General features: G+C 40.3%; 1 protein-coding gene across 1 annotated transcript in view; it reads left to right on the top strand.

The window, feature by feature from the left end:
* Positions 1-7,501: 7,501 nt before the first annotated feature.
* The window catches only part of suclg1.S (succinate-CoA ligase, alpha subunit S homeolog), a 28,296-nt gene continuing 23,952 nt past the window's right edge, over positions 7,502-11,845 (top strand). Inside the window, exon 1 of the mRNA XM_018242987.2 lies at positions 7,502-7,754. Within this exon, the coding sequence (XP_018098476.1) occupies positions 7,721-7,754 (34 nt within the window). The 5' untranslated portion in view covers positions 7,502-7,720. The remainder of the gene's footprint in view (positions 7,755-11,845) is intronic.

Genomic DNA, 11,845 nt, shown 5'->3' with positions numbered 1-11,845 from the left:
GTAATATGAGAAAATACAATAACAGAAATACAATGACATGGAAAAAGCAGCATTAAAATTAGTTTTCCCTTTCATGTGAGAATTTATTTAACAAGACAATATACCTACTAGAATTATGCCTAGTATGGCCATATGCTGGCATAGATAAGTAGTATCTCTCTAAACTGAATATGAGAAAACAACAGGGTTCAAACTGCTAATAACTAGGGATGAGTGAATTTTGTCGCCGTGTTTCGCAGCAGAAAAAAAAAGTCGCCCATAGACTTTTTAATGCATTTCGGCAAATTTTTGGCAAAGCGAAATCCACCCATCCCTACTAATAACTCTACATATAAATTATTGTATTGGGATTAGAACACAAAGTTATAAGGAAGCTTGTGAAGAAATATAAAATGAATCATTTAATGAGCCTAGGCCTGGTACATATTTTACTCTGTACAATGAAATTGTCCAGCCATGGAGTTTGTTCCCTGGAGATGGGGCATCTTCAATCTTAAAGGATCAGTAACACCAAAAAATGAAAGTGTTTTAAAGTAATATAATGTACTGTTGCCCTGAACTGGTAAAACTGATCTGTTTGCTTCAGAAACACTACTATAGTTTATTTAAATAAGCTGCTGTGTAGCCATGGGGGCAGCCATTCAAGCACAGGATACACAGTAGATAACAGATAAGTACTACTATAGTTTATATAAACAAGCTGCTGTGTAGCCATGGGGCAGCCATTCAAGCACAGGATACACAGTAGATAACAGATAAGTACTACTATAGTTTATATAAACAAGCTGCTGTGTAGCCATGGGGGCAGCCATTCAAGCACAGGATACACAGTAGATAACAGATAAGTACTACTATAGTTTATATAAACAAGCTGCTGTGTAGCCATGGGGCAGCCATTCAAGCACAGGATACACAGTAGATAACAGATAAGTACTACTATAGTTTATATAAACAAGCTGCTGTGTAGCCATGGGGGCAGCCATTCAAGCACAGGATACACAGTAGATAACAGATAAGTACTACTATAGTTTATATAAACAAGCTGCTGTGTAGCCATGGGGGCAGCCATTCAAGCACAGGATACACAGTAGATAACGGATAACTACTACTATAGTATTTATAAAAAAAGCTGCGGTGTAGAAACTAAGCTTAGGGGTCATCACTAATTATCCAGCAGAAAATGAGCTTCCCTGGCTGTAATATAAGCTGATGCTACAGGTTTGCTGATTATTAAATTCTGATGCTAATTGCACTGGTTTCTGTGCTGCCATGTAGTAATTATGTGTATTAATTACTAATCAGTCTTATATTGTGACATTTCTATTCTATGTGTACTGTATATTGTGAGTGGGTCCCTAAGCTCAGTAAGTGACAGCAGCACAGAGCATGTGCAGTGAATCAGCAGAAAAGAAGATGGGGAGCTACTGGGGCATCTTTGGAGACACAGATCTTTACTGCTAAAGGGCTTTGGTTGCCTTGGACTGGTACAGAAGCACAAAACATAATGTACATCTTCTTTAATAGCTCACTATTTTCACACTATTACAGTATTTTTTCAAGATGGCGCCCCATTAGATTCACGGTTACGATCCTCACATGGATGATCCTTTGTTTTGCCTGGTAACCCTCTCACAAAATCCAGTCTTCATAAATCTAGCCACACTCTAGGCAGTTTTTGCTGCTCAAACAGAAGCCTATTAGCCAATGCATGAAACTGTCCTCCTCTATCAATATCTGATCAAGCCTCCTTCATATATCCATAGGGATGGCTGGGGCATCCATCAGCCAAGGCCTGAATATGTCAGGGTCCACTTTACTAAACTGGCAGGTTAAAAAAGTAAAAAGGTTGAACTTGATGGACATGTATTTTTTTTTTCAACCTAACTTACTATGTTACTATGCTATGTTTTTAAATAATCCAGATCTGGCTTACTACATGGATGGCAGAGCCAAGTTTTGAGCTGGTCGAGTCAACTCATGAATACAATAGAGGGTGTAATCCTGAATGTGATATAAATGCTTCTAATATTTGGTTTGAATTTGGTCAAAACGATTTGTAAGAGGGTACAGAGGAATATGCGCAAACGTGAACCATGTGGATGTGTTCTGAACAGATGTTGGCTTATAGCCTCCACTTGTTCATCATTTGGAATACATGTATAGAGGCTAGACACAACCATAGTGCACAAAAATATTTCCTCGTCAACAGGTATAGTTATATGGGCCGATCGGTTATGTCCCGAAGACATGTGGGAAGGTTTTTTTTTCAGATTTAAATAGGTGTCAGTGAATATGGCCAAGGGTTGTAGAAGGGAGTCATTACCAGATACTATAGGCCTACTTGGTGGATGTTTGTCGATTTTGGACAGAAGGTAACGAAATTATGGGGTGACAGACTTATCCAATCAACACCACAACCTCTCCAAATTAGAACATAAGGCTCTAAGTTCTTTTAATAAAGATCAAAGCATTATAATTAAGAAAGCTGAATATGGAGGGGCAAAGTGGTAAGGAATAGGGTCATGTATATACAGGAGGCTGAAAAGCAATTAAAGGAAAACTATACCCCAAAATTAACACTTATGTAACAGTTTACATCATATTAAGTGGCATATTAAAGAATCTTACCAAACTGGTCTATATATTTAAGTAAATTGCCCTTTTACATCTCTTGCCTTGAGCCACCATTTTGTGATGGTCTGTGTGCTGCCTCAGAGATGACCAGAAATACTGCAGCTCTAACTTTAACAGGAACAGATCACCTGGCCAGAAACACTGCAGCTCTAACTGTAACAGGAAGAGATCACCTGGCCAGAAACACTGCAGCTCTAACTGTAACAAGAAGAGATCACCTGACCAGAAATACTGCAGCTCTAACTGTAACAGGAAGAGATCACCTGGCCAGAAACACTGCAGCTCTAACTGTAACAAGAAGAGATCACCTGACCAGAAATACTGCAGCTCTAACTGTAACAGGAAGAGATCACCTGACCAGAAATACTGCAGCTCTATCTGTAACAGGAAGAGATCACCTGACCAGAAATACTGCAGCTCTAACTGTAACAGGAAGAGATCACCTGACCAGAAATACTGCAGCTCTTACTGTAACAGGAAGAGATCACCTGACCAGAAATACTGCAGCTCTAACTGTAACAGGAAGAAGTGTTGAAGCAAAAGACACAATTCTGTCTGTTAATTGGCTCATGTGACCTAACATGTATGGTTTGTTTGTGCATACAGTGAATCGTACGATCCCAGGAGGTGGCCCTTATTTTTTAAAATGGCAATTTTCTATTTATGATTACCCAATGGCACATACTACTAGAAAATATATTATTATGAAAATGGCTTATTTACATGAAGCAGGATTTTACATATGAGCTGTTTTATGCAATATCTTCTTATAGAGACCTACATTGTTTGGTGGGGGGTATAGCTTTCCTTAACGTAACAAAGAACATTATGAATTGCTCATGATCCTACTATTATGTACAAGAATGAAATTGACTGTGTACTTAAAGGAGAAGGAAAGCTACGGAGGCATTTTATTGCCAATAGATTAGCTGCAATAGTGCAAGCTAGAATGCTATATTTATTCTGTAGAATGTTTTACCATTCCTGAGTAAAAAGCTCTAGAAACTCTCTGTTTGTTTAGAATAGGAGCTGCAGTATTAATGTGGTGTGACATCACTTCCTGCCTGAGTCTCTCCCTGCTCTGGGCTCAGATTACAGTAGAGAAGGGAGGGGGGTGGGGAAGAGGAGTAAACTGAGCATGCTCTTGCCCAGGGCAATGAGGTTTAAGCTGAAGGCAGGAAGTCTGATACAGAAGCCCATGTGTACACAATAGAAGGAAAGAAATGCAGTGTTTATTTTGACAGGGGACTCAGAGCAACATTACTTTGGGGGTTTACTGGTATATTTAGATGGACCTTTCTGATAAGGCTTACTTAGTTTTAACCTTTCCTTCTCCTTTAATGATGCAGAATTAAATGGTATCACCTCTAAATTGAAAAAAGCATTAATGGTACCACATACTAGGTTGCCTATTTTTTTACCTTCTGCACAAAATCCATTGGCTCAACCTTGGGGTGGCAACATTTAAAAAAAAAATAGATTTTTTTTTTGCTCGGGTTTTTTTGTGGTCCCCAGATGCATTCTGGTTAAAACAATGTTTCCCACTCTAGGACCTCATGCCCAGTTACCACTGGAGGTATGCCTGGCAAACTGAACTTTTTAACCGTCATTCTGAAAAAAGTGAGTCACAATGCTTTCTGGTTACCCATCTCATGGAGAGCCAACAAAGTAAAATTCAACAATCGAAGGCGGTGCAACTTCGAAAATCAAAACCGTGCAAGACGCTACCAAAATCTCAAAGAAACTTTTTTTTCACAATTCCAAAGGTTGGTATTTGAAGGTCTCACCTAGTGGATCGATTGGACGCTTGACTCACACTATTGTCGCGCACGGTGCTTTAGCTATAGGCCATGATAGGATGCAAAAACGTATTTTTTGTCAACTCATGACACATGCCAGTGGATTCTTCAACAACAACTTTGCACCCACACTCCAAATTTACCACAGTTGTTCAGGAATCTTCCCTAGACAACAAATTTCAGCCTTATAGGTAGAAAGGGACCTTCACAGGATTTTTTTTTCAAACTGCCATTTTATGTTATTGCTATGTCTGAATCCACGTTTTTTAGTGAGTCTTTAAAATGGTACATGTTATGGACCTGAAATTCAGCACAAAGCTGCATGATATGCCCGACTATTGACTTGACAAGTTTTGACTTTCTGGGTCACACAGATTTAATGCATGCATGTTTTAAGCGTGTGCGATAAAACCACAAGACACAAGATAACTTCAAGACACAACAGGAGTGGAAGGAGAGGGAATGATGATGATGATTAACGATGACGTTTATGATGAGGCTTATGATGACGTAGACACCCTACAATGGAATGAAACAGAGACAGGAGTTTTATGTCCAGATACGACTTTAACTAATGGAAATGATTAAGTATCTGAGAGATATGAAATTCGTAAGACGGTGAGGTTGTATCCTTACGTTCTACAATAAACTACTTTATGTTTTGGCAAGCCTGCCTGGAAGACTGGTCTTTGCTAGTGCCTGCCCTTTTTCTTTATATGGTGGTGCACTCCCTAAGCTGAGGGTTCAGGGTGGTGAACCTGGACCTCCATTCACAACCGGTGAGTTCTACAAGCACCTAAGATTTGTACTACGTTTGTACTGACTACTATAAAAATAGCGTGTGATTTATAAGGGAAATGACACCTAGAAAAAAAACACAGCTAAGGACAATTTACATCTCAAAAGACACTTTCCTTAGGTTGTCCTCACAACAAGGTGCTGACTGTACTAGTGTTTGATTCCTTGGCTAAAGTGCTCACCTTGGGGGCTTATCAATATTGAGGCTTTAATTTTGTCTTATCTTTACAGGTCACAGTTCCTAGTTGTAGTTTATTTGTTACAGTCTGGTATGGACTTGTGAAGTGGATAAGTTCTGGATCCATATGTTATCCCACCCAATGGACCTTTACCTGTATCTTCACTTTTTTCTTGTCCAATTCCTAATTGTCCACTGTCTCGTTAAAGGGATACTGTCATGGGAAAAAAAATTTTTTTCAAAATGAATCAGTTAATAGTGCTGCTCCAGCAGAATTCTGCACTGAAATCCATTTCTCAAAAGAGCAAACAGATATTTTTTATATTCAATTTTGAAATCCGACATGGGGCTAGACATATTGTCAATTTCCCAGCTGCCCCCAGTCATGTGACTTGTGCTCTGATAAACTTCAATCACTCTTTACTGCTGTACTGTAAGTTGCAGTGATATCATCCCCTCCCTTTACCCCCCCAGCAGCCAAACAAAAGAACAATGGGAAGGTAACCAGATAACAGCTCCCTAACACAAGATAACAGCTGCCTGGTAGATCTAAGAACAACACTCAATAGTAAAAACCCATGTCCCACTGAGAAAAATTCAGTTACATTGAGAAGGAAAAACAGCAGCCTGCCAGAAAGCATTTCTCTCCTAAAGTGCAGGCACAAGTCACATGACCAGGGGCAGCTGGGAAATTAACAAAATGTCTAGCCCCATGTCAGATTTCAAAATTGAATATAAAAAAAATCTGTTTGCTCTATTGACAAATGGATTCAGTGCTGAATTGTGCTGGAGTAGCACTATTAACTGATGTGTTTTGAAAAAAAACATGTTTTCTGATGACAGGATCCCTTTAACCTTACCCCATTCTGTCTGGGTCTAGTTCAAACGATGTGACCTGCCTAAATCCAGACCCCTGGACTATTTACAACCCACCCTGATTCTTTTTATTATCTCTACAAGTTATCTCTGTCTATCTAACTTTCTAATTTATTTCCCATAGACCATTTTTCAATGATCTAACAGAATCCTCCTTCAGTGCTTTTAAAACGAAACTCAAAGACTCCCTCTGGGAGCACCTGGATAACAGCTGAACTGGCACTTGTATAACAGTGTAACAAACTGTAACTCACAGCACCTTAATACCCCTCTGAATTGTGTCTGTATGTTACCTTCCCATTTAGACTGTAAGCCCTACGGGGTAGGGTCCTCTAGCCTTTTGTTTCCTTGACACTGAACACTTGATCTGTATTGTAATTATATTTTATATTTATGTGAATTGTATTTCTAATAATGCACTTATTGTTACGTATTATTTCAATGACCCCTTGTTTGTTAATTCTAATTTATTGTTTTGTTGTACAGTGGTTTGTCCTCAAGGAGCGCTATACAGATACAAATATAAATATACATACATAGAGAGAGATAGATAGATAGATAACAGATAGATAGATATAATAGATAGATATATACACACAGCGCCGGATTTCAATGTTCGGCGCCCCTAGGCCGCGCGGTCCGACCAGGCGGCCGCGCGGTCCTAGCACCCACCTCACCTCCCCTTCCCAGCGCGCCGGCGTTTTTTCGCCGGCGCAGCTGCTGTAATTGAATGGGGACGCACGCGTCCCCATAGTGCGGCTGGGCGGCATGCCGCCCCTATTTTTTTGCCGCCCTAGGCCCGGGCCTATGCGGCCTTGCCGCAAATCCGGGCCTGTATACACACACACATACAGACATAGATATATATACACACATACTGGTACTTAAACAAAGGCCCTGCTGTCAATGTCCATTTACTTTCACGCCTTCTAATTTTGCAACACAACTATTATATTATTCGTATTCGTGCACATAATTGTTCTGTATTAATCACACTTCAACCCTTTGAGCGTTCTCTCGGGTTTTAAACATATGAGAAGCCGAACCACCATAACTTCCCATGCAATTGCCTCATTGCGGCAACAAAAACTACATTTCCCAGAGGGCACCGCGCGGCCGGCCGCTCTCTCCCAGCCCTCCTTTTATCTATGATTTGCCAGTCACCTGCGGTGACGTTTTCGCGGCTGCCGAGTATATGCCTGCTCTATTGCTTTCGCGTTGTCGATTGGACTTTTCATGAATTCTGTGCCCAGTAGGCCGTCTAACAGCACCGAATGTCCCGGCCATTGGTCTTCAACTGCTTCTGCTGGAGTAACGTATGTTTCTAGTCAGGCAAAGAAGAGGGCAGCCCTCAGGTCCTCATCTCATAGGACCCTTCCACCTCTCCAACCTTCCAGCCTGGGCCCGGGGCTGTCATTGGTGAAGGAGCCACACCATGCTGCAGGGAAGGCTGTTCGCCCGCTTCCTCCGTATGTAACTGCTCTGGGACTGGGGCAATAACTTATTCTTCCCCCGGGGGATTGGGTTTGTGTGAAGCTTCTCCCTGATAAACATAATAGGGGCTGCTGCCGGGTTAGAGGACATAATGGCAGAGGGGAGAGGGAGCTGCAGAGGGAAGTCCAGGTTGTGACAAATATTCAGTTGTGCAATTATAACTCACACACCTGACAGGGGATAGTGGGTTGTCACTAAGCAACAGCCTGGTGGGCTCATCCCTGTGTGTGTGGATTTGTGCTGAGACTGAGTGGCCTTGTACAGCATGTGGGGGACTAATAGGGACTGTTGCTTAAAGGGGTTGTGCTCCTTCTAATGATCTGTTAGTAAGATGTAGAGAGGGATATTCTGACACTAATTGCAATTGGCTTTCACTTTTTATTATTTGTGGTTTTTGACTTATTTAGCTTTTTATTCAGCAGCTCTCCGGTTTGCAGTTTCAGCCGTCTGGTTGCTAAGGTCCAAATTACCCTAGCAACCAGGCATTGATTAGAATTAAAGAAACAAATTAGAACAGACGAGGGACTAAATAGAAAGATGAATAAAAAAAAAAAAAGTAACAATAACAATCCATGTGTAGCCTTACAGAGCATTTGTTTTTTTTAGATGGGGTCAATGACCCCCCCCCATTTGAAAACTGGAAAGAGTCGAAAGAAAAATTCACCAACTGTAAAGAATAAATAATAAAGACCAATTGAAAAGTTGCTTAGAATTAGCCATTCTATAACATACTATAAGTTAACTTAAAGGTGAAGCACTCCTAGAAGAGAGAGGATATTGGGCAGGCAAGTGGCTGCACGAGTTACACAGCTTATCGTGGGTTAAATATTTACTTGCATTAGGGCTAGTGGGCGCTGCTGTTGCTAGGGGCTCTTGCACCGGCTAAGTGGGATTTGCTCTAGTCATCTTATGTGAGGGGCAGGGTAAAGGTTCCAGTGATAAAGTGCACATGAAGAACTATTTCCCAGGATAAGCAGAGGTCTCCAGCTAGCAGCAGGTGTGCCTGTCATTCAGTTTGCTTCTTAAAGGAACAGTAACACCAAAACATTTTTGTTTTATAGTAATGCAAATATGTACTCTTGCCCTGCACTGGTATAACTGGCGTGTTTGCTTCAGAAACACCACTATTGTTTATATAAACAAACTGCTGTGTAGCCATGGCAGAAATTGAAAAAAGACTATATGGCACAGGATAAATAGTGGGTAACAGATAACATTATGTTCTTCAGAGCTTATCTGCTGTGTAACCTGAGCCTTTTCTCCTTTGAATTGCTGCCCCCATTGCTACACAGCAGCTTGTTTATATAAACTATAGTAGTACTTATCTGTTATCTACTGTGTATCCTGTGCTTGAATGGCTGCCCCCATGGCTACACAGCAGCTTGTTTATATAACTATAGTAGTACTTATCTGTTATCTACTGTGTATCCTGTGCTTGAATGGCTGCCCCCATGGCTACACAGCAGCTTGTTTATATAAACTATAGTAGTACTTATCTGTTATCTACTGTGTATCCTGTGCTTGAATGGCTGCCCCCATGGCTACACAGCAGCTTGTTTATATAAACTATAGTAGTACTTAACTGTTATCTACTGTGTATCCTGTGCTTGAATGGCTGCCCCCATGGCTACACAGCAGCTTGTTTATATAAACTATAGTAGTACTTATCTGTTATCTACTGTGTATCCTGTGCTTGAATGGCTGCCCCCATGGCTACACAGCATCTTATTTATATAAACTATAGTAGTACTTATCTGTTATCTACTGTGTATCCTGTGCTTGAATGGCTGCCCCCATGGCTACACAGCATCTTATCTATATAAACTATAGTAGTACTTATCTGTTATCTACTGTGTATCCTCTGCTTGAATGGCTGCCCCCATGGTTACACAGCAGCTTGTTTATATAAACTATAGTAGAACTTATCTGTTATCTACTGTGTATCCTGTGCTTGAATGGCTGCCCCCATGGCTACACAGCAGCTTGTTTATATAAACTATAGTAGTGTTTCCGAAGCAAACACAGCAGTTTTACCAATGCAGGACAACACTGCATTATAAATATGTATTATTTTAAAGCACCTCAATTTAATGTTACTGTTCCTTTAAGGTTCCAAAGGTGCCAGTCTATGCGATATAGAGCGAAGTCTAAAGCTGCATAACATTTAAAAGGGAAGTTTATCTTTGGTTAGGTATGGTGTAATCAAATCCAACTGCTGTAGCACCAAATTCAGGCAATGTTGCAAGATTTTGAAGCAACTGTATGTTGAGGTCTGGATTTTCTTTTGCCTTGGGTTGGCATTAAATTGAGTGCCCTTTCCAGATTAATGGGTTAATGGTTACCTTTTACTTCTCTGAGCTGCTTCTCTAACTCCAGTGACATACAAAGTGCAACAGTGAATGCTGGACTAGTAAAAGTTGCAGCCTCAGGCAGTTACACATATGGACCCCTGTTAGACCTTTGTGCTAGTAGCTATATCATCTTTATACACAGACCTGTTTACAGGAACACTCTCTGCCCTCTGCTCTCATTTCTTTCAGCGCCTAGAGCTGACTTTTCTTGTTTGGCCATACCTATGTAATTATGCTGTGAACCTTTGCTGAGTGTCAGTTAACTGACCTTTCAGGGCCATCTAAGTTTTGATTTTGCTTAGTTTTCAGCTTAAAGGGGAACTATTGCAAAGATGAACATATAATCAATTAAATATTATATGAATAATTAAATATAATATAATCCATTAAATATTCTGCATTGTTTCTGAAATAATCAAGTTTATCTTCACTATTGTTTCTCTTCATTCTGTCTTCATGCAGCAGTTGGGTGTCAGATATTCATTGACAGTTAGATCCAATATATCTTATAGGGGGGCTCCTTTCCTAGCAGAGCAGAGCTCACTCAAATAACTGATTCCAGTACAAACACAATCTAACAAAATAACTGCCTTTTGCACAAATCCTGCATGTAGAGAGACATGATGTCGGGTGATTTTAATAGAGTGAGCTCTAATACATCTTCTAGGCAAAAGGAGCCCCCCTATAAGATATATTGGATCTAACTGTCAATGAATATCTGACACCCAACTGCTGCATGAAGACAGAATGAAGAGAAACAGATACTGAGAGAGGAATAGTGAACATAAACTTGATTATTTCAGAAACAGTACAGAATATTTAATTGATTGTAGTTACAAAGTTTCTTATTTCAGTATGCTGAAGCTTATATTAAATTTTCATTTTCGTGATAGTTCCCCTTTAAGGTGACCTTCGATAAAACATTCCCTCCCCGCCTTTTCACCTGAAAGTAATCCTTAGCCACTTTGTCAATGTTGGAAGTGATCTGACCCCTAATGGCAATTTCATCCAGCATTTCCATTACTTACCTTATTTCTGTCGCATGCGATTTGACGCCGGCATTTTGTTGCAGCGTGTGGGATCGCGATGAAAACGTCCATGTAGTCCTATCCTAAAGGAACAGTTCAGTGTAAAAATAAAAACTAGGTAAATAGATAGTCTGTGCAAAAGAAGAAATGTTTCTAATATAGTTAGTTAGCCAAAAATGTAATGTATAAAGGCTGGAGTGACTGGATGTCGAACGTAATAGCCAGAACTCTACTTCCTGCTTTTCAGCTCTCTTGGTTTCTACTGATTGGTTACCAGGCAGTAACCAATCAGAGACTTGAGGGGAGGGCACATGGGACATAACTGTTGCTTTTGAATCTGAGCTGAATGCTGAGGATCAATTACAAACTCACTGAACAGTTATGTCCCATGTGACCCCCCTTATAGTCACTGACTAACTCAGAGTTAGAGAGCTGAAAAGCAGGAAGTAGTGTTCTGGCTATTATGTTACACATCCAGTCACTCCAGCCTTTATACATTACATTTTTGCCTAACTAACTATATTAGATAAATGTTTTTTATTTTGCACAGCCTATCTATTTACCCAGTTTTTATTTTTATACTGAACTGTTCCTTTAACAGGAAATTCAGTCAATCTGGCTGCAGAAGGCCCCTCTTCCAGAGGAGTTTGTGAGTGAGATTTTACTGGTCATGTCACAGGGCCTTTG

Source organism: Xenopus laevis, chromosome 1S, assembly GCF_017654675.1.
Source record: "Xenopus laevis strain J_2021 chromosome 1S, Xenopus_laevis_v10.1, whole genome shotgun sequence".
Lineage (NCBI taxonomy): Eukaryota > Metazoa > Chordata > Amphibia > Anura > Pipidae > Xenopus > Xenopus laevis.
Note: the sequence above shows the minus strand (reverse complement) of the source record. Positions and strands in the feature narration are given on the sequence as shown.